Source organism: Oncorhynchus mykiss, chromosome 10 (genome assembly GCF_057628025.1).
Source record: "Oncorhynchus mykiss isolate SJ-2025 chromosome 10, ASM5762802v1, whole genome shotgun sequence".
Lineage (NCBI taxonomy): Eukaryota > Metazoa > Chordata > Actinopteri > Salmoniformes > Salmonidae > Oncorhynchus > Oncorhynchus mykiss.
Genome location: NC_143031.1, coordinates 68,461,374 through 68,484,606, shown reverse-complemented (window position 1 = coordinate 68,484,606; position 23,233 = coordinate 68,461,374). Strand labels below are relative to the sequence as shown.

The 23,233-nt window shown below is 44.3% G+C and overlaps 1 protein-coding gene across 7 annotated transcripts in view; it reads right to left on the bottom strand.

The window, feature by feature from the left end:
• LOC110533189 (lipopolysaccharide-responsive and beige-like anchor protein) overlaps window positions 1-23,233 on the bottom strand; it is a 356,513-nt gene that overhangs the window by 18,325 nt on the left and 314,955 nt on the right. For all 7 annotated transcript variants that reach the window (XM_090187615.1, XM_090187618.1, XM_090187619.1 and 4 more), the window contains 2 exons: window positions 21,385-21,540; window positions 2,323-2,490 (listed from right to left, as the gene is read on the bottom strand). In XM_090187615.1, the coding sequence (XP_090043741.1) occupies window positions 2,323-2,490; window positions 21,385-21,540 (324 nt within the window). The remainder of the gene's footprint in view (window positions 1-2,322; window positions 2,491-21,384; window positions 21,541-23,233) is intronic.

Sequence of the window (23,233 nt, the reverse complement as noted above, 5' to 3'; positions counted from 1 at the left end):
GTCAAAATCTGTAAAATAGCAGCCAAAATCTGTCAAATAGCAGCCAAATCTGTAGAATAACAGTCAAAATCTGTAAAATAGCAGTCAAAATCTGTAAAATAGCAGTCAAAATCTGTAAAATAGCAGTCAATCTGTAAAACAGCGGTCAAAATCTGTAAAATAGCAGTAAAAATCTGTAAAATAGCAGTCAATCTGTAAAACAGCGGTCAAAATCTGTAAAATAGCAGTCAAAATCTGTAAAACAGCAGCCAAAATCTGTCAAATAGCAGCCAAATCTGTAGAATAACAGCCAAATCTGTAAAACAGCAGCCCAAATCTGTAAAATAGCAGCCAAAATCTGTAAAATAGCAGCCAAAATCTGTAAAACAGCAGCCAAAATCTGTAAAATAGCAGCCAAAATCTGTAAAACAGCAGTCAAAATCTGTAAAACAGCAGCCAAAATCTGTAAAACAGCAGCCAAATCTGTAAAATGGCAGCCAAAATCTGTAAAATGGCAGCCAAAATCTGTGAAATAGCAGCCAAAATCTGTAAAAAAGCTGTCAAAATCTTTAACACAGCAGTCAAATCTGTGAAATAGCAGCCTAAATCTGTAAAATAGCAGCCAAAAATCTGTAAAACAGCAGTCAAAATCTGTAAAACAGCAGCCAAAATCTGTAAAATAGCAGCCAAATCTGTAAAATGGCAGCCAAATCTGTAAAATGGCAGCCAAAATCTGTGAAATAGCAGTCAAAATCTGTAAAAAAGCAGTCAAAATCTTTAACACAGCAGTCAAATCTGTGAAATAGCAGCCAAAATCTGTAAAATAGCAGTCAAAATCTGTAAAACAGCAGCCAAAATCTGTAAAATAGCAGCCAAATCTGTAAAATGGCAGCCAAAATCTGTAAAATGGCAGCCAAAATCTGTGAAATAGCAGCCAAAATCTGTAAAATAGCAGTCAAAATCTGTAAAACAGCAGCCAAATCTGTAAAATAGCAGCCAAATCTGTAAAATAGCAGTCAAAATCTGTAAAATAGCAGCCAAATCTGTAAAATAGCAGTCAAAATCTGTAAAATAACAGCCAAAATCTGTAAAATAGCAGTCAAAATCTGTAAAATAACAGCCAAAATCTGTAAAATAACAGCCAAATCTGTAAAATAGCAGTCAAATCTGTAAAATAGCAGTCAAAATATGTAAAATAACAGCCAAATCTGTAAAATAGCAGCCAAATCTGTAAAATAGCAGTCAAATCTGTAAAATAGCAGTCAAAATATGTAAAATAACAGCCAAATCTGTAAAATAGCAGCCAAAATCTGTAAAATAGCCGTCAAAATCTGTAACTTAAGCAACATGCCCACCTTCCCCGTAGCCCTGTACCACAGTTCTGGTTCATTTTAGTTTTAGAAACACGTCTTGGTAAATTCCACTCGTGGTGGGAAAGACTGCGACATCCACATCCAAAACACCAGATGAGGTCAGTGACACGCTGTCATCTAACGTTCCATGTTCCAGATCAACAACCGATGCGTCTTATTAACCAAATCACAATTTGTCATAAATTGCGGTCCATTTGTAGCAGAGCACTTAACGGGATGTAAGGGTCTCTAAGCCAGCCAAATTAGTACCATGGAGGCAGTGACTCTCACTGCTATGTGCTGTGTTTAGTCCTTTGATCATCATGGTCCGTGTCATATGTCACGGTAAGAGTAAGGGCTGTAAGGGGCGGCCCCCAACGGTAACGTTTTGCACTTCTCATGACTGTTCTAACAGATGGATCAGATCAGATCAGATCAGATGGAAGGTGGTGGGCTTTCATGTGACCAGCGACCCCCACGTCACATTTACCGTCTCTCAGTGGTCCTCGGACTCTCACTTTCACTCACACACACATGGAGGGACAACACACACACACACAGATGTATGTGCGCACACACACAAACTAACGTTCTCTCACACACACCAACTTTCTCTCTAACACACACACACACACACACTATAGAGCGAGAGGCCATTTCTTGCCCACAGTCAGTTCCCTGAAATCCAATCTGTGTGAAGGCGACCTAGTGTGGTCAGCTGAAACTAGTTGTTACTTTACAGACTGGGGCCGTAAATACAGTCAGACCTGTCTCTGAGAAAGAGGGTTCTGGGCGACAGTGTGGTACTTTACACAGGCAGCCCTATTCTGACTGTTTTCCCAATTATTGGCAAAAGAGCTGATCTGATTGGTCAAAAGACCAATTAATAAGAAGAAAAAAAAAATCTGAATTGGGCTGCCTGTGTAAACGCAGACTCAGACTCTTCATATTACTGTAGGATTTCCCCCCCTAGCATAAGGAGTGTACTCACTTCCGGGGTTCTCTCCGATGCTGCTGTGTTTTCCATTCCAGTACCAGAGCAGTAACGTGGCGTCTCTGGAGCCTGACAGGACGTAGCAGTCCCCTCCGATGTACGACTCAGACCTGGCCAGACACGTCACCACGTCACGGTGACCAAACACTATCTGGGTCAGCTTCCCTGGAAACACACACACCATATGAGCCACAGCCCTGATTTTTATTCTAGTTCTGAAATATTAAAATACAGTAGCAATTTATTTTACAGTACTTGATGTAATGTATTTGCCACTTGACATACAAGCTACACAATTTACAGTAGTATTACAGCAACAACACTAATGGCAAGCGTTCTAAAATAACATGTCTAAAACTGTAATTAACATAAAATGTCTCAATATTCCATCATATAAACCGTCTACTTGAAAACAAATGTGCTGAGCAAAAAAACGCACTCTCAGAAACATTAATATACCTAGTTGTTGCATGTGTCTGCTGGAGTAAAAACACACTCTCTGAAACATTAATATACCTAGTTGTTGCATGTGCCTGCTGGAGTAACTATTGTACACCTTCCAGATGAGCTCACAGTCTCACACTGATCTTCACAGGAGTGTAAATATTGTCTCTTGGTGTTTGTGTGTGTGTGTGTGTGTGTGTGTGTGTGTGTGTGTGTGTGTGTGTGTGTAATTTCTGTCAGATTGCAGGCCCATAGTAACAGCACCACGGCTGTCTAACAGGCCGTACCCTCGTCATACTGTGACCTCTACAGTCAGTCAGTGAATATTTATCTAGTATTACAGACACACTTCGCTGTTCTGTAACCCAGGGTGCATTTCTGTCTGGGTGTCAGCTTCACTGTCTGTTTCATAATGACCTTTTATCTGGATAAAGAGAGGGATAATTGTAGTGTGTGTGTCCATGTGCGCAGTCTGGCTCAGCTTCTTACAGACACAGTTAACCAAGACATCACAGCTATGGAATATTAAAAACGTCTGACAGTTCATATATACACTAGAAAATAATTACAGATTCCTAATTATGGATTCATTTCTGCACAGTGCAGGAACTATGCCAAATCTAAGACTTCATTCTAACACGTGGGTGTTACAGGTTTTAAGGATCTAAAAAAGTATCTCACATTGATTGCGAAGCTCAACAAAGTCATTTGTAGATGATTTGAACATGAGGTGAAAAAACGCTAATATCAGTCCCATGAATGAATGGTATTTGTGCCACAAATGCTAAAACATAAGTATGGATTGCTGTTACACCTTGTCCATAGACCACTAACAGGGTAAGGAAACCAATATGTCATTTGGGAGAACTATCCCTTTAAATACACCCCCACCCACTTCAATTTCAGATTACATTCAATCAACAGGGCACTATGAGCAAGGTGGGGAGTGTCGCTGTTTCCAAATCAAGTGTAGTAAATTGATCAAATCAGTCCTATTCTTTAACCTGGGGGGGGGGTGACGGGGAGCGGGACAGCAGCTGTTGAACGCGTGTAAGATTAAAGCCATGTTCGTGTTCTGGTCGCACACCCCTGAGACAGACACACAATGGTCTCTCTCTTCCCCGACCCTCTTCCCCTCCCTCTCTTCCCCCTTTACAGGAGATGGAGAGATAGAGAGCTTCTGCCTTTCAAAATTGAATCACAGGCCTTTTGTAGATCTCCAGAGTGGTTCTGAATGGGGTTGTAGATGAGAGCTGGGGGATAGAGATGGAGCCGGGATATATAGAGATGGAGCCGGGATATATAGAGACGGAGCCGGGATATATAGAGATGGAGCTGGGATATATAGAGATGGAGCCGGGAGATATAGAGATGGAGCTGGGATATACAGAGACGGAGCCGGGATATATAGAGACGGAGCTGGGATATATAGAGACGGAGCCGGGATATATAGAGACGGAGCCGGGATATATAGAGACGGAGCCGGGATATATAGAGACGGAGCTGGGATATATAGAGACGGAGCCGGGATATATAGAGACGGAGCCGGGATATACAGAATATATAGAGACGGAGCCGGGATATACAGAGACGGAGCTGGGATATATAGAGACGGAGCCGGGATATATAGAGACGGAGCCGGGATATATAGAGACGGAGCCGGGATATACAGAATATATAGAGACGGAGCCGGGATATACAGAATATATAGAGACGGAGCCGGGATATACAGAATATATAGAGACGGAGCCGGGATATACAGAATATATAGAGACGGAGCTGGGATATACAGAATATATAGAGATGGAGCCGGGACATACAGAATATATAGAGATGGAGCCGGGATATATAGAATATATAGAGACGGAGCCGGGATATACAGAATATATAGAGATGGAGCCGGGATATATAGAATATATAGAGACGGAGCCGGGATATATAGAGATGGAGCTGGGATATATAGAATATATAGAGACGGAGCTGGGATATATAGAGATGGAGCCGGGATATACAGAATATATAGAGACGGAGCCGGGATATACAGAATATATAGAGACGGAGCCGGGATATACAGAGACGGAGCCGGGATATATAGAGACGGAGCCGGGATATATAGAGACGGAGCCGGGATATACAGAATATATAGAGACGGAGCCGGGATATACAGAGACGGAGCCGGGATATATAGAGACGGAGCCGGGATATATAGAGACGGAGCTGGGATATATAGAATATATAGAGACGGAGCTGGGATATATAGAGACGGAGCCGGGATATATAGAGATGGAGCTGGGATATATAGAATATATAGAGACGGAGCTGGGATATATAGAGATGGAGCCGGGATATATAGAATATATAGAGATGGAGCCGGGATATACAGAATATATAGAGACGGAGCCGGGATATACAGAATATATAGAGATGGAGCCGGGATATACAGAATATATAGAGACGGAGCCGGGAGATATAGAGACGGAGCCGGGATATACAGAGACAGAGCCGGGATATACAGAGACGGAGGCGGGGTATATAGAGACGGAGCCGGGATATATAGAGACGGAGCCGGGATATACAGAATATATAGAGACGGAGCCGGGATATACAGAATATATAGAGATGGAGCCGGGATATATAGAATATATAGAGACGGAGCCGGGATATATAGAGACGGAGCCGGGATATACAGAATATATAGAGACGGAGCCGGGATATACAGAGACGGAGCCGGGATATATAGAGACGGAGACGGGATATATAGAGACGGAGCCGGGATATATAGAGACGGAGCTGGGATATACAGAGACGGAGCCGGGATATATAGAGACGGAGACGGGATATATAGAGACGGAGCCGGGATATATAGAGACGGAGCTGGGATATACAGAATATATAGAGATGGAGCTGGGATATATAGAGATGGAGCTGGGATATATAGAGACGGAGACGGGATATATAGAGACGGAGCCGGGATATATAGAGACGGAGCTGGGATATACAGAATATATAGAGATGGAGCTGGGATATATAGAGATGGAGCTGGGATATATAGAGACGGAGCCGGGATATATAGAATATATAGAGATGGAGCTGGGATATATAGAGACGGAGCTGGGATATACAGAATATATAGAGACGGAGCCGGGATATACAGAGACGGAGCCGGGATATACAGAGACGGAGCCGGGATATATAGAGACGGAGCCGGGATATATAGAGACGGAGCCGGGATATACAGAGACGGATCCGGGATATACAGAGACGGAGCCGGGATATACAGAGACGGAGCCGGGATATACAGAGACGGAGCCGGGATATATAGAAACGGAGACGGGATATATAGAGACGGAGCCGGGATATATAGAGACGGAGCTGGGATATATAGAGACGGAGCCGGGATATATAGAATATATAGAGATGGAGCTGGGATATATAGAGACGGAGGCGGGATATACAGAATATATAGAGATGGAGCTGGGATATATAGAGACGGAGGCGGGATATATAGAGACGGAGCCGGGATATATAGAGACGGAGCTGGGATATACAGAATATATAGAGATGGAGCTGGGATATATAGAGATATAGCTGGGATATACAGAATATATAGAGACGGAGCCGGGATATATAGAGATGGAGCTGGGATATATAGAGACGGAGCCGGGATATATAGAGACGGAGCTGGGATATACAGAATATATAGAGATGGAGCTGGGATATATAGAGATATAGCTGGGATATACAGAATATATAGAGACGGAGCCGGGATATATAGAGATGGAGCTGGGATATATAGAATATATAGAGACGGAGCTGGGATATACAGAATATATAGAGACGGAGCCGGGATATACAGAGACGGAGCCGGGATATACAGAGACGGAGCCGGGATATACAGAGACGGAGCCGGGATATATAGAGACGGAGCCGGGATATACAGAATATGTAGAGACGGAGCCGGGATATACAGAGACGGACCCGGGATATACAGAGACGGAGCCGGGATATATAGAGACGGAGCCGGGATATACAGAATATATAGAGACGGAGCCGGGATATACAGAGACGGAGCCGGGATATATAGAGACGGAGCCGGGATATATAGAGACGGAGCCGGGATATACAGAATATATAGAGACGGAGCCGGGATATACAGAGACGGAGCCGGGATATATAGAGACGGAGCCGGGATATATAGAGATGGAGCTGGGATATATAGAATATATAGAGACGGAGCTGGGATATATAGAGACGGAGCCGGGATATATAGAGATGGAGCTGGGATATATAGAATATATAGAGACGGAGCTGGGATATATAGAGATGGAGCCGGGATATATAGAACATATAGAGATGGAGCTGGGATATATAGAGACGGAGGCGGGATATACAGAATATATAGAGATGGAGCTGGGATATATAGAGATGGAGCTGGGATATATAGAGACGGAGCCGGGATATATAGAATATATAGAGATGGAGCTGGGATATATAGAGACGGAGGCGGGATATACAGAATATATAGAGATGGAGCTGGGATATATAGAGACGGAGGCGGGATATACAGAATATATAGAGATGGAGCTGGGATACATAGAGATGGAGCTGGGATATATAGAGACGGAGCCGGGATATATAGAGACGGAGCCGGGATATATAGAGACGGAGCTGGGATATACAGAATATATAGAGATGGAGCTGGGATATATAGAGATACAGCTGGGATATACAGAATATATAGAGATGGAGCCGGGATATATAGAGACGGAGCTGGGATATACAGAATATATAGAGATGGAGCTGGGATACACAGAATATATAGAGACGGAGCTGGGATATACAGAATATATAGAGATGGAGCCGGGATATATAGAGACGGAGCTGGGATATACAGAATATATAGAGATGGAGCCGGGATATATAGAGACGGAGCTGGGATATACAGAATATATAGAGATGCAGCTGGGATATACAGCATATATAGAGATGGAGCCGGGATATATAGAGATGGAGCTGGGATATATAGAGACGGAGCTGGGATATACAGAATATATAGAGGTGGAGCTGGGATATATAGCATATATAGAGATGGAGCCGGGATATATAGAGATGGAGCTGGGATATATAGAGACGGAGCCGGGATATATAGAGATGGACCTGGGATATATAGAGACGGAGCCGGGATATACAGAATATATAGAGATGGAGCTGGGATATATAGAGATGGAGCTGGGATATATAGAGACGGAGCCGGGATATATAGAGACGGAGCTGGGATATATAGAGATGGAGGCGGGATATATAGAGATGGAGCGGGGATATATAGAGATGGAGCTGGGATATACAGAATATATAGAGATGGAGCTGGGATATACAGAATATATAGAGAAGGAGCCGGGATATATAGAATATATAGAGATGGAGCCGGGATATATAGAGACGGAGCTGGGATATATAGAGACGGAGCCGGGATATATAGAATATATAGAGATGGAGCTGGGATATATAGAGATGGAGCTGGGATATATAGAGACGGAGGTGGGATATATAGAGATGGAGTTGGGATATACAGAATATATAGAGACGGAGCCGGGATATATAGAATATATAGAGACAGAGCTGGGATATACAGAATATATAGAGACGGAGCTGGGATATACAGAATATATAGAGACGGAGCCGGGATATATAGAGACGGAGGCGGGATATATAGAGATGGAGCTGGGATATATAGAGATGGAGCTGGGATATACAGAATATATAGAGATGGAGCTGGGATATACAGAATATATAGAGACGGAGCCGGGATATATAGAATATATAGAGATGGAGCCGGGATGTATAGAGACGGAGCTGGGATATATAGAGACGGAGCCGGGATATATAGAATATATAGAGATGGAGCTCGGATATATAGAGATGGAGCTGGGATATATAGAGACGGAGGTGGGATATATAGAGATGGAGCTGGGATATACAGAATATATAGAGACGGAGCCGGGATATATAGAATATATAGAGACGGAGCTGGGATATACAGAATATATAGAGACGGAGCCGGGATATACAGAATATATAGAGACGGAGCTGGGATATATAGAATATATAGAGACGGAGCTGGGATATACAGAATATATAGAGACGGAGCCGGGATATATAGAGACGGAGCCGGGATATATAGAATATATAGAGACGGAGCCGGGATATACAGAATATATAGAGATGGAGCCGGGATATATAGAATATATAGAGATGGAGCCGGGATATACAGAATATATAGAGATGGAGCCGGGATATATAGAATATATAGAGACGGAGCCGGGATATATAGAGATGGAGCTGGGATATATAGAATATATAGAGACGGAGCTGGGATATATAGAATATATAGAGACGGAGCTGGGATATATAGAGATGGAGCCGGGATATATAGAATATATAGAGATGGAGCCGGGATATACAGAATATATAGAGACGGAGCCGGGATATACAGAATATATAGAGACGGAGCCGGGATATATAGAGACGGAGCCGGGATATACAGAGACGGAGCCGGGATATACAGAGACGGAGCCGGGATATACAGAGACGGAGCAGGGATATATAGAGACGGAGCAGGGATATATAGAGACGGAGCCGGGATATACAGAGATGGAGCTGGGATATATAGAGACGGAGACGGGATATATAGAGACGGAGCCGGGATATATAGACACGGAGCTGGGATATACAGAATATATAGAGATGGAGCCGGGATATATAGAGACGGAGCTGGGAATACAGAATATATAGAGATGGAGCTGGGATATACGGAATATATAGAGACGGAGCTGGGATATACAGAATATATAGAAATGGAGCCGGGATATATAGAGACGGAGCTGGGATATACAGAATATATAGAGATGGAGCCGGGATATATAGAGACGGAGCTGGGATATACAGAATATATAGAGATGGAGCTGGGATATACAGCATATATAGAGATGGAGCCGGGATATATAGAGATGGAGCTGGGATATATAGAGACGGAGCTGGGATATACAGAATATATAGAGATGGAGCTGGGATCTACAGCATATATAGAGATGGAGCCGGGATATATAGAGATGGAGCTGGGATATATAGAGATATAGCTGGGATATACAGAATATATAGAGATGGAGCCGGGATATATAGAGACGGAGCTGGGAATACAGAATATATAGAGATGGAGCTGGGATATACGGAATATATAGAGACGGAGCTGGGATATACAGAATATATAGAGATGGAGCCGGGATATATAGAGACGGAGCTGGGATATACAGAATATATAGAGATGGAGCCGGGATATATAGAGACGGAGCTGGGATATACAGAATATATAGAGATGGAGCTGGGATATACAGCATATATAGAGATGGAGCCGGGATATATAGAGATGGAGATGGGATATATAGAGACGGAGCTGGGATATACAGAATATATAGAGATGGAGCTGGGATCTACAGCATATATAGAGATGGAGCCGGGATATATAGAGATGGAGCTGGGATATATAGAGACGGAGCCGGGATATATAGAGATGGAGCTGGGATATATAGAGACGGAGCTGGGATATACAGAATATATAGAGATGGAGCTGGGATATATAGAGACGGAGCTGGGATATATAGAGACGGAGCCGGGATATACAGAGACGGAGCTGGGATATATAGAGACGGAGGCGGGATATATAGAGATGGAGCTGGGATATATAGAGATGGAGCTGGGATATACAGAATATTTAGAGATGGAGCTGGGATATACAGAATATATAGAGACGGAGCCGGGATATATAGAATATATAGAGATGGAGCCGGGATATATAGAGACGGAGCTGGGATATATAGAGACGGAGCCGGGATATATAGAATATATAGAGATGGAGCTGGGATATATAGAATATATAGAGACGGAGCCGGGATATACAGAATATATAGAGATGGAGCCGGGATATATAGAATATATAGAGACGGAGCCGGGATATATAGAATATATAGAGACGGAGCCGGGATATATAGAGATGGAGCTGGGATATATAGAATATATAGAGACGGAGCTGGGATATATAGAGACGGAGCCGGGAATTATAGAGATGGAGCTGGGATATATAGAATATATAGAGACGGAGCTGGGATATATAGAGATGGAGCCGGGATATATAGAATATATAGAGATGGAGCCGGGATATACAGAATATATAGAGATGGAGCCGGGATATACAGAATATATAGAGACGGAGCCGGGATATACAGAATATATAGAGACGGAGGCGGGATATATAGAGATGGAGCTGGGATATATAGAGATGGAGCTGGGATATACAGAATATATAGAGATGGAGCTGGGATATACAGAATATATAGAGACGGAGCCGGGATATATAGAATATATAGAGATGGAGCCGGGATGTATAGAGACGGAGCTGGGATATATAGAGACGGAGCCGGGATATATAGAATATATAGAGATGGAGCTCGGATATATAGAGATGGAGCTGGGATATATAGAGACGGAGGTGGGATATATAGAGATGGAGCTGGGATATACAGAATATATAGAGACGGAGCCGGGATATATAGAATATATAGAGACGGAGCTGGGATATACAGAATATATAGAGACGGAGCCGGGATATACAGAATATATAGAGACGGAGCTGGGATATATAGAATATATAGAGACGGAGCTGGGATATACAGAATATATAGAGACGGAGCCGGGATATATAGAGACGGAGCCGGGATATATAGAATATATAGAGACGGAGCCGGGATATACAGAATATATAGAGATGGAGCCGGGATATATAGAATATATAGAGACGGAGCCGGGATATACAGAATATATAGAGATGGAGCCGGGATATATAGAATATATAGAGACGGAGCCGGGATATATAGAGATGGAGCTGGGATATATAGAATATATAGAGACGGAGCTGGGATATATAGAATATATAGAGACGGAGCTGGGATATATAGAGATGGAGCCGGGATATATAGAATATATAGAGATGGAGCCGGGATATACAGAATATATAGAGACGGAGCCGGGATATACAGAATATATAGAGACGGAGCCGGGATATATAGAGACGGAGCCGGGATATACAGAGACGGAGCCGGGATATACAGAGACGGAGCCGGGATATACAGAGACGGAGCAGGGATATATAGAGACGGAGCAGGGATATATAGAGACGGAGCCGGGATATACAGAGATGGAGCTGGGATATATAGAGACGGAGACGGGATATATAGAGACGGAGCCGGGATATATAGACACGGAGCTGGGATATACAGAATATATAGAGATGGAGCCGGGATATATAGAGACGGAGCTGGGAATACAGAATATATAGAGATGCAGCTGGGATATACGGAATATATAGAGACGGAGCTGGGATATACAGAATATATAGAAATGGAGCCGGGATATATAGAGACGGAGCTGGGATATACAGAATATATAGAGATGGAGCCGGGATATATAGAGACGGAGCTGGGATATACAGAATATATAGAGATGGAGCTGGGATATACAGCATATATAGAGATGGAGCCGGGATATATAGAGATGGAGCTGGGATATATAGAGACGGAGCTGGGATATACAGAATATATAGAGATGGAGCTGGGATCTACAGCATATATAGAGATGGAGCCGGGATATATAGAGATGGAGCTGGGATATATAGAGATATAGCTGGGATATACAGAATATATAGAGATGGAGCCGGGATATATAGAGACGGAGCTGGGAATACAGAATATATAGAGATGGAGCTGGGATATACGGAATATATAGAGACGGAGCTGGGATATACAGAATATATAGAGATGGAGCCGGGATATATAGAGACGGAGCTGGGATATACAGAATATATAGAGATGGAGCCGGGATATATAGAGACGGAGCTGGGATATACAGAATATATAGAGATGGAGCTGGGATATATAGAGACGGAGGCGGGATATACAGAATATATAGAGATGGAGCTGGGATATATAGAGACGGAGGCGGGATATACAGAATATATAGAGATGGAGCTGGGATATATAGAGATGGAGCTGGGATATATAGAGAAGAAGCCGGGATATATATAGAATATATAGAGACGGAGCCGGGATATACAGAATATATAGAGATGGAGCCGGGATATATAGAATACATAGAGACGGAGCAGGGATATATAGAGATGGAGCTGGGATATATAGAATACATAGAGACGGAGCCGGGATATATAGAGATGGAGCTGGGATATAAAGAATATATAGAGACGGAGCTGGGATATATAGAGATGGAGCCGGGATATATATAGAATATATAGAGACGGAGCCGGGATATACAGAATATATAGAGATGGAGCCGGGATATATAGAATACATAGAGACGGAGCAGGGATATATAGAGATGGAGCTGGGATATATAGAATACATAGAGACGGAGCCGGGATATATAGAGATGGAGCTGGGATATAAAGAATATATAGAGACGGAGCTGGGATATATAGAGATGGAGCCGGGATATATAGAATATATAGAGATGGAGCCGGGATATACAGAATATATAGAGACAAAGCCGGGATATACAGAATATATAGAGATGGAGCCGGGACATACAGAATATATAGAGACGGAGCCGGGATATATAGAGACGGAGCCGGGATATACAGAGACGGAGCCGGGATATACAGAGACGGAGCCAGGATATATAGAGACGGAGCCGGGATATACAGAATATATAGAGACGGAGCCGGGATATACAGAGACGGAGCCGGGATATACAGAGACGGAGCCGGGATATATAGAGACGGAGCCGGGATATATAGAGACGGAGCCGGGATATACAGAGACGGAGCCGGGATATACAGAGACGGAGCCGGGATATATAGAGATGGAGACGGGATATATAGAGACGGAGCCGGGATATATAGAATATATAGAGATGGAGCAGGGATATATAGAGACGGAGGCGGGATATACAGAATATATAGAGATGGAGCTGGGATATATAGAGATGGAGCTGGGATATATAGAGACGGAGCCGGGATATATAGAATATATAGAGATGGAGCTGGGATATATAGAGACGGAGGCGGGATATACAGAATATATAGAGATGGAGCTGGGATATATAGAGACGGAGGCGGGATATACAGAATATTAAGAGATGGAGCCGGGATATATAGAATATATAGAGACGGAGCCGGGATATATAGAATATATAGAGACGGAGCCGGGATATATAGAGATGGAGCTGGGATATATAGAATATATAGAGACGGAGCTGGGATATATAGAGACGGAGCCGGGAATTATAGAGATGGAGCTGGGATATATAGAATATATAGAGACGGAGCTGGGATATATAGAGATGGAGCCGGGATATATAGAATATATAGAGATGGAGCCGGGATATACAGAATATATAGAGATGGAGCCGGGATATACAGAATATATAGAGACGGAGCCAGGATATACAGAATATATAGAGACGGAGGCGGGATATATAGAGATGGAGCTGGGATATATAGAGATGGAGCTGGGATATACAGAATATATAGAGACGGAGCCGGGATATATAGAATATATAGAGATGGAGCCGGGATGTATAGAGACGGAGCTGGGATATATAGAGACGGAGCCGGGATATATAGAATATATAGAGATGGAGCTCGGATATATAGAGATGGAGCTGGGATATATAGAGACGGAGGTGGGATATATAGAGATGGAGCTGGGATATACAGAATATATAGAGACGGAGCCGGGATATACAGAATATATAGAGACGGAGCTGGGATATACAGAATATATAGAGACGGAGCCGGGATATACAGAATATATAGAGACGGAGCTGGGATATATAGAATATATAGAGACGGAGCTGGGATATACAGAATATATAGAGACGGAGCCGGGATATATAGAGACGGAGCCGGGATATATAGAATATATAGAGACGGAGCCGGGATATACAGAATATATAGAGATGGAGCCGGGATATATAGAATATATAGAGACGGAGCCGGGATATACAGAATATATAGAGATGGAGCCGGGATATATAGAATATATAGAGACGGAGCCGGGATATATAGAGATGGAGCTGGGATATATAGAATATATAGAGACGGAGCTGGGATATATAGAATATATAGAGACGGAGCTGGGATATATAGAGATGGAGCCGGGATATATAGAATATATAGAGATGGAGCCGGGATATACAGAATATATAGAGACGGAGCCGGGATATACAGAATATATAGAGACGGAGCCGGGATATATAGAGACGGAGCCGGGATATACAGAGACGGAGCCGGGATATACAGAGACGGAGCCGGGATATACAGAGACGGAGCAGGGATATATAGAGACGGAGCAGGGATATATAGAGACGGAGCCGGGATATACAGAGATGGAGCTGGGATATATAGAGACGGAGACGGGATATATAGAGACGGAGCCGGGATATATAGACACGGAGCTGGGATATACAGAATATATAGAGATGGAGCCGGGATATATAGAGACGGAGCTGGGAATACAGAATATATAGAGATGCAGCTGGGATATACGGAATATATAGAGACGGAGCTGGGATATACAGAATATATAGAAATGGAGCCGGGATATATAGAGACGGAGCTGGGATATACAGAATATATAGAGATGGAGCCGGGATATATAGAGACGGAGCTGGGATATACAGAATATATAGAGATGGAGCTGGGATATACAGCATATATAGAGATGGAGCCGGGATATATAGAGATGGAGCTGGGATATATAGAGACGGAGCTGGGATATACAGAATATATAGAGATGGAGCTGGGATATATAGAGACGGAGGCGGGATATACAGAATATATAGAGATGGAGCTGGGATATATAGAGACGGAGGCGGGATATACAGAATATATAGAGATGGAGCTGGGATATATAGAGATGGAGCTGGGATATATAGAGAAGAAGCCGGGATATATAGAGACGGAGCCGGGATATATAGAGACGGAGCTGGGATATACAGAATATATAGAGATGGAGCTGGGATATATAGAGATAAAGCTGGGATATACAGAATATATAGAGACGGAGCCGGGATATATAGAGACGGAGCTGGGATATACAGAATATATAGAGATGGAGCTGGGATATATAGAGATATAGCTGGGATATACAGAATATATAGAGATGGAGCCGGGATATATAGAGACGGAGCTGGGATATACAGAATATATAGAGATGGAGATGGGATATACAGCATATATAGAGATGGAGCCGGGATATATAGAGATGGAGCTGGGATATATAGAGACGGAGCTGGGATATACAGAATATATAGAGATGGAGCTGGGATCTACAGCATATATAGAGATGGAGCCGGGATATATAGAGATGGAGCTGGGATATATAGAGATATAGCTGGGATATACAGAATATATAGAGATGGAGCCGGGATATATAGAGACGGAGCTGGGAATACAGAATATATAGAGATGGAGCTGGGATATACGGAATATATAGAGACGGAGCTGGGATATACAGAATATATAGAGATGGAGCCGGGATATATAGAGACGGAGCTGGGATATACAGAATATATAGAGATGGAGCCGGGATATATAGAGACGGAGCTGGGATATACAGAATATATAGAGATGGAGCTGGGATATATAGAGACGGAGGCGGGATATACAGAATATATAGAGATGGAGCTGGGATATATAGAGACGGAGGCGGGATATACAGAATATATAGAGATGGAGCTGGGATATATAGAGATGGAGCTGGGATATATAGAGAAGAAGCCGGGATATATAGAGACGGAGCCGGGATATATAGAGACGGAGCCGGGATATACAGAATATATAGAGACGGAGCCGGGATATACAGAGACGGAGCCGGGATATATAGAGACGGAGCCGGGATATATAGAGATGGAGCTGGGATATATAGAATATATAGAGACGGAGCTGGGATATATAGAGACGGAGCCGGGATATATAGAGATGGAGCTGGGATATATAGAATATATAGAGACGGAGCTGGGATATATAGAGATGGAGCCGGGATATATAGAATATATAGAGATGGAGCCGGGATATACAGAATATATAGAGACGGAGCCGGGATATACAGAATATATAGAGACGGAGCCGGGATATACAGAATATATAGAGACGGAGCCGGGATATATAGAGACGGAGCCGGGAAATACAGAGACAGAGCCGGGATATACAGAGACGGAGCCGGGATATATAGAGACGGAGCCGGGATATACAGAATATATAGAGACGGAGCCGGGATATACAGAATATATAGAGATGGAGCCGGGATATATAGAATATATAGAGACGGAGCCGGGATATATAGAGACGGAGCCGGGATATGCAGAATATATAGAGACGGAGCCGGGATATACAGAGACGGAGCCGGGATATATAGAGACGGAGACGGGATATATAGAGACGGAGCCGGGATATATAGAGACGGAGCTGGGATATACAGAGACGGAGCCGGGATATATAGAGACGGAGACGGGATATATAGAGACGGAGCCGGGATATATAGAGACGGAGCTGGGATATACAGAATATATAGAGATGGAGCTGGGATATACAGAATATATAGAGATGGAGCTGGGATATATAGAGATGGAGCTGGGATATATAGAGATGGAGCCGGGATATATAGAATATATAGAGATGGAGCTGGGATATATAGAGACGGAGCCGGGATATACAGAATATATAGAGACGGAGCCGGGATACACAGAGACGGAGCCGGGATATACAGAGACGGAGCCGGGATATATAGAGACGGATCCGGGATATATAGAGACGGAGCCGGGATATACAGAGACGGAGCCGGGATATACAGAGACGGAGCCGGGATATACAGAGACGGAGCCGGGATATATAGAGATGGAGCTGGGATATAATATAGAGACGGAGACGGGATATATAGAGACGGAGCCGGGATATATAGAGACGGAGCTGGGATATACAGAATATATAGAGATGGAGCTGGGATATATAGAGATATAGCTGGGATATAAATAATATATAGAGATGGAGCCGGGATATATAGAGACGGAGCTGGGATATACAGAATATATAGAGATGGAGCTGGGATATACGGAATATATAGAGACGGAGCTGGGATATACAGAATATATAGAGATGGAGCCGGGATATATAGAGACGGAGCTGGGATATATAGAGATGGAGCTGGGATATACAGAATATATAGAGATGGAGCTGGGATATACAGAATATATAGAGACGGAGCCGGGATATATAGAATATATAGAGATGGAGCCGGGATATATAGAGACGGAGCTGGGATATATAGAGACGGAGCCGGGATATATAGAATATATAGAGATGGAGCTGGGATATATAGAGATGGAGCTGGGATATATAGAGACGGAGGCGGGATATATAGAGATGGAGCTGGGATATATAGAGACGGAGCCGGGATATATACAGATGGAGCTGGGATATACAGAATATATAGAGATGGAGCTGGGATATATAGAGATGGAGCTGGGATATATAGAGACGGAGGCGGGATATATAGAGATGGAGCCGGGATATACAGAATATATAGAGACGGAGCTGGGATATATAGAGATGGAGCTGGGATATATAGAGATGGAGCTGGGATATATAGAGACGGAGGCGGGATATACAGAATATTTAGAGACGGAGCCGGGATATACAGAGACGGAGCCGGGATATACAGAGACGGAGCCGGGATATATAGAGACGGATCCGGGATATATAGAGACGGAGCCGGGATATACAGAGACGGAGCCGGGATATACAGAGACGGAGCCGGGATATACAGAGACGGAGCCGGGATATATAGAGATGGAGCTGGGATATAATATAGAGACGGAGACGGGATATATAGAGACGGAGCCGGGATATATAGAGACGGAGCTGGGATATACAGAATATATAGAGATGGAGCTGGGATATATAGAGATGGAGCTGGGATATATAGAATATATAGAGACGGAGCTGGGATATATAGAGACGGAGGCGGGATATATAGAGATGGAGCCGGGATATACAGAATATATAGAGACGGAGCTGGGATATATAGAGATGGAGCTGCGATATACAGAATATATAGAGACGGAGCCGGGATATACAGAATATATAGAGATGGAGCTGGGATATATAGAGATGGAGCTGGGATATACAGAATATATAGAGATGGAGCTGGGATATATAGAGATGGAGCTGGGATATATAGAGATGGAGCTGGGATATATAGAGACGGAGGCGGGATATACAGAATATATAGAGATGGAGCTGGGATATATAGAGATGGAGCTGGGATATACAGAATATATAGAGATGGAGCTGGGATATACAGAATATATAGAGATGGAGCCGGGATATACAGAATATATAGAGACGGAGCCGGGATATATAGAGACGGAGCTGGGATATATAGAATATATAGAGACGGAGCTGGGATATACAGAATATATAGAGATGGAGCTGGGATATATAGAATATATAGAGATGGAGCCGGGATATACAGAATATATAGAGACGGAGCCGGGATATATAGAGACGGAGCTGGGATATATAGAATATATACAGACGGAGCTGGGATATACAGAATATATAGAGATGGAGCTGGGATATACAGAATATATAGAGATGGAGCCGGGATATACAGAATATATAGAGACGGAGCCGGGATATATAGAGACGGAGCTGGGATATATAGAATATATAGAGACGGAGCTGGGATATATAGAATATATAGAGATGGAGCCGGGATATATAGAGATGGAGCTGGGATATATAGAGACGGAGCCGGGGGACAGAGACGGAGCCGGGGGACAGAGACGTAGCCGGGGGACAGAGACGGAGCCGGGGGACAGAGACGGAGCCGGGGGACAGAGACGGAGCCGGGGGACAGAGACGGAGCCGGGGGACAGAGACGGAGCCGGGGGACAGAGACGGAGCCGGGGGACAGAGACGGAGCCGGGGGACAGAGACGGAGCCGGGGGACAGAGACGGAGCCGGGGGACAGAGACGGAGCCGGGGGACAGAGACGGAGCCGGGGGACAGAGACGGAGCCGGGAGACAGAGACGTAGCCGGGGGACAGAGACGTAGCCGGGGGACGTATGGAGCTGGAGGATAGAGGCTATACCTATGCTTATATAGCTATGCTTATTATAAAGGCTGTACCTGGGTCAGTACAGTAAACAGGGCTCTAATGGGGCTATACCTACACCTACTATAAAGGCTGTACCTGGGTCAGTACAGTAAACATGGCTCTATTGGGGCTATACCTACAAGTACTATAAAGCCTGTACCTGGGTCAGTACAGTAAACATGGCTCTAATTGGGCTATACCTACATCTACTATAAAGGCTGTACCTGGGTCAGTAGAGTAAACAGGGCTCTAATGGGGCTATACCTACACCTACTATAAAGGCTGTACCTGGGTCAGTCGAGTAAACAGGGCTCTATAATGGGGCTATACCTACACCTACTATAAAAGCTGTACCTGGGTCAGTAGAGTAAACAGGGCTCTAATGGGGCTATACCTACACCTACTATAAAGGCTGTACCTGGGTCAGTACAGTAAACAGGGCTCTAATGGGGCTATACCTACACCTACTATAAAGGCTATACCTGGGTCAGTACAGTAAACAGGGCTCTAATGGGGCTATACCTACTATAAAGGCTGTCCCTGGGTCAGTACAGTAAACATGGCTCTAACGGGGCTATACCTACACCTACTATAAAGGCTGTACCTGGGTCAGTACAGTAAACATGGCTCTAATGGGGCTATACCTACACCTACTATAAAGGCTGTACCTGATGGATTAGGTGTCTTGTGGAAGGGCCGATGATTAGGGGCTGTGAAATGAATGGTGAAGTTAATAGGACACTGAATGACGCTCTAGAATAAGGGCTGTAATCGGGTCAGGGGAGAATACAGGCCTCTGATGGAACTATATTTGAACGGCTGTGCCTGGTTCAGTTGACTACAGAGCACTCAGAAGGGGTGCATTGCTACATCTGCATTGTTTGCTGTTTGGAGTTTTAGGCTGGGTTTCTGTATAAGCACTTTGTGACATCTGCTGATGTAAAAAGGGCTTTATAAATACATTTGATTTGGGGTAGAGCAAAATACAAAAAGGCTGTTCCTGAGTCAGTGAAGCACACAGGACTCAGATGGAGCTGTGTAGTAAAGGCTGAATCAGTTGAGAACACGGGGCTCTGATGGGGTGAAGGGGAGTGAATAATGAGATTCTGAAGTTGCTCTAGATTCTAGAATACGTACTGATTCGGAGTCAGTGATATACACAGTGCTCATATGTTGTCAGGGCTGTACCTGAGTCAGAGAAGATAATAAGAATCTGTAGGGGAAATAAGTATAAAGACTGTGCCTATGTCAGATGACTATATCGAAGTCTTAATGAACATATGCATAAGGGCAGTGGAGTGAATAGGACTCTGAAGTCACTCTACAATAAAGGATGTACCTAGGTCAGTTGCCTATATAGAACTCGGTAAAGCAAATTTGTAAAGGCTGTACCTGAGTCAGTGGAATAGACGCGGAAGCTCTTGTCCCAGAAGCCACAGAGCAGGATGAAGCGGTTGTCTGCAGTGATGATGAAACACTGAGAGTGGATGTGAATGCTCTGGTCCAACAGGTCTGTGATCTGACGACGGTGGGTCCCCACGTTACTGGCTGGAGAGGGGAAGGAGAGGAGGAGGGAGGTGGAAGGATGAGGGGGGAGGAGAAGGAGGGAGAGAGGGAGGGAGGGGAGAAGGAGGGAGGGGGATGGGGGGAGGGATAGAGAGAAGGAGGGAGGGGGATGGGGAGGGAGAGAGAGAGGGGGATGGGGAGGGAGAGAGAGAGGGGGACGGGGAGGGAGAGAGAGAGGGGGACGGGGAGGGAGAGAGAGAGGGGGACGGGGAGGGAGAGAGACAGGGGGACGGGGAGGGAGAGAGAGAGAGAGGGGGACGGGGAGGGAGAGAGGGAGGGAGGGGGAGTGGGAGGGAGGGGGAGGGAGAGAGGGAGGGAGGAGAGGGAGGGAGGGGAGGGAGCGAGGGAGGAGGATGGGGAGGGAGAGAGGGAGGGAGGAATGGTGGAGGGAGAGAGGGGTAGGGAGGAGGGGACAGGGGGAGGTGAGGAAGAGGATAGAAATACAGACAGATGTAATTCATTAAGTAAAGCATGTAAGTCTGAGGAAAAATGTATTGTATAAAATCTGATGGTTTTCCTTTACGATATCTCCGCGTTAATCGTTTTCACAAAGACATCAGACCATTACTGGAGCTACCGCACGTTCGTCGCCACGGCAGCAGCACCACCATTTTGATTTGTGAGGGATTACATAAAACATCTAGGACGTGGCGTTTACAAGGGTTTCACATTTTCCACTGGGCCTAAGAGTTTGAGTAACGATGAGCGTGCATATTCTCTCTCTCCCCAGAAGGAGAAGAGACTTCCAATAGCTAAGAAGAGGAGAGGAGCCACGCATAGTCAGGACAACATAAATTAAATCCACTTTGGCCCCTTATCGCTGAGTTGGAGGTTTGTGTGTGTGTGTGTGTGTGTGTGTGTGTGAGTGTGTGTGTGAGAGAGTGAGTGAGAGAGTGAGAGAGTGAGAGTGAGTTGGAGAGATAGAGAGAGAGAGAAAAGACAAAAGAAATAACAGACTAAAACAAAGGCAGGGCCATGTCTGTTTTGGACTGATGCATTTCCTTGGCCTTGCAGACGTAGCCATCTATCATGAAGTGCATTGTAGTCGGTTAGATATTAAGATATGCTGCGCCAGTTTCCCGGACAAAGATTAAGTCGAATCCTAAATCATTATCAATATTTTTTAGTCCAGGACTAGACTTAATCTGTGTCCAGGGAACAAACAGGCACATTAGGTTCTAGACTTCTGTAACTTAATCCTCCCTTTCTCTCAGGCTCTCTTTCTCTCTCTTCTGCTCTAACTCAAGATGAACAGGTGCGGGTCCGGCCCAAGGCATCCCTGACAGAGACCAGCACGCCATGTCTGACGAATACTTCAACCAATTATCAACATTTTCCCCCGCCACGGCCGCCCCACCAGCCAAATACAATTTACTGTGTTTAAACTGAAGCTCCTTGTGGAATGTGAGAAGTATAAATACATAAATGACACGTTAAGAAAATATCCCCTCACCACACACATGATACATGTGATGTGGAGCGTGTGGGCTGGTGCTGAAAAATGACAAAACAGAGCTGTGAGTGAGTGGCAGAGATAGAATCGGCCGTGCATTCGCTAGCACAGACTGGAATATGTTCCAGTAGGAGTTTACCACATCAGTAATAAGTGTATAGAGGCAAGCAACACTGAACCATGCATGAGAGCCATAGCCAATGTGAGTAAGACCTTAAAAAG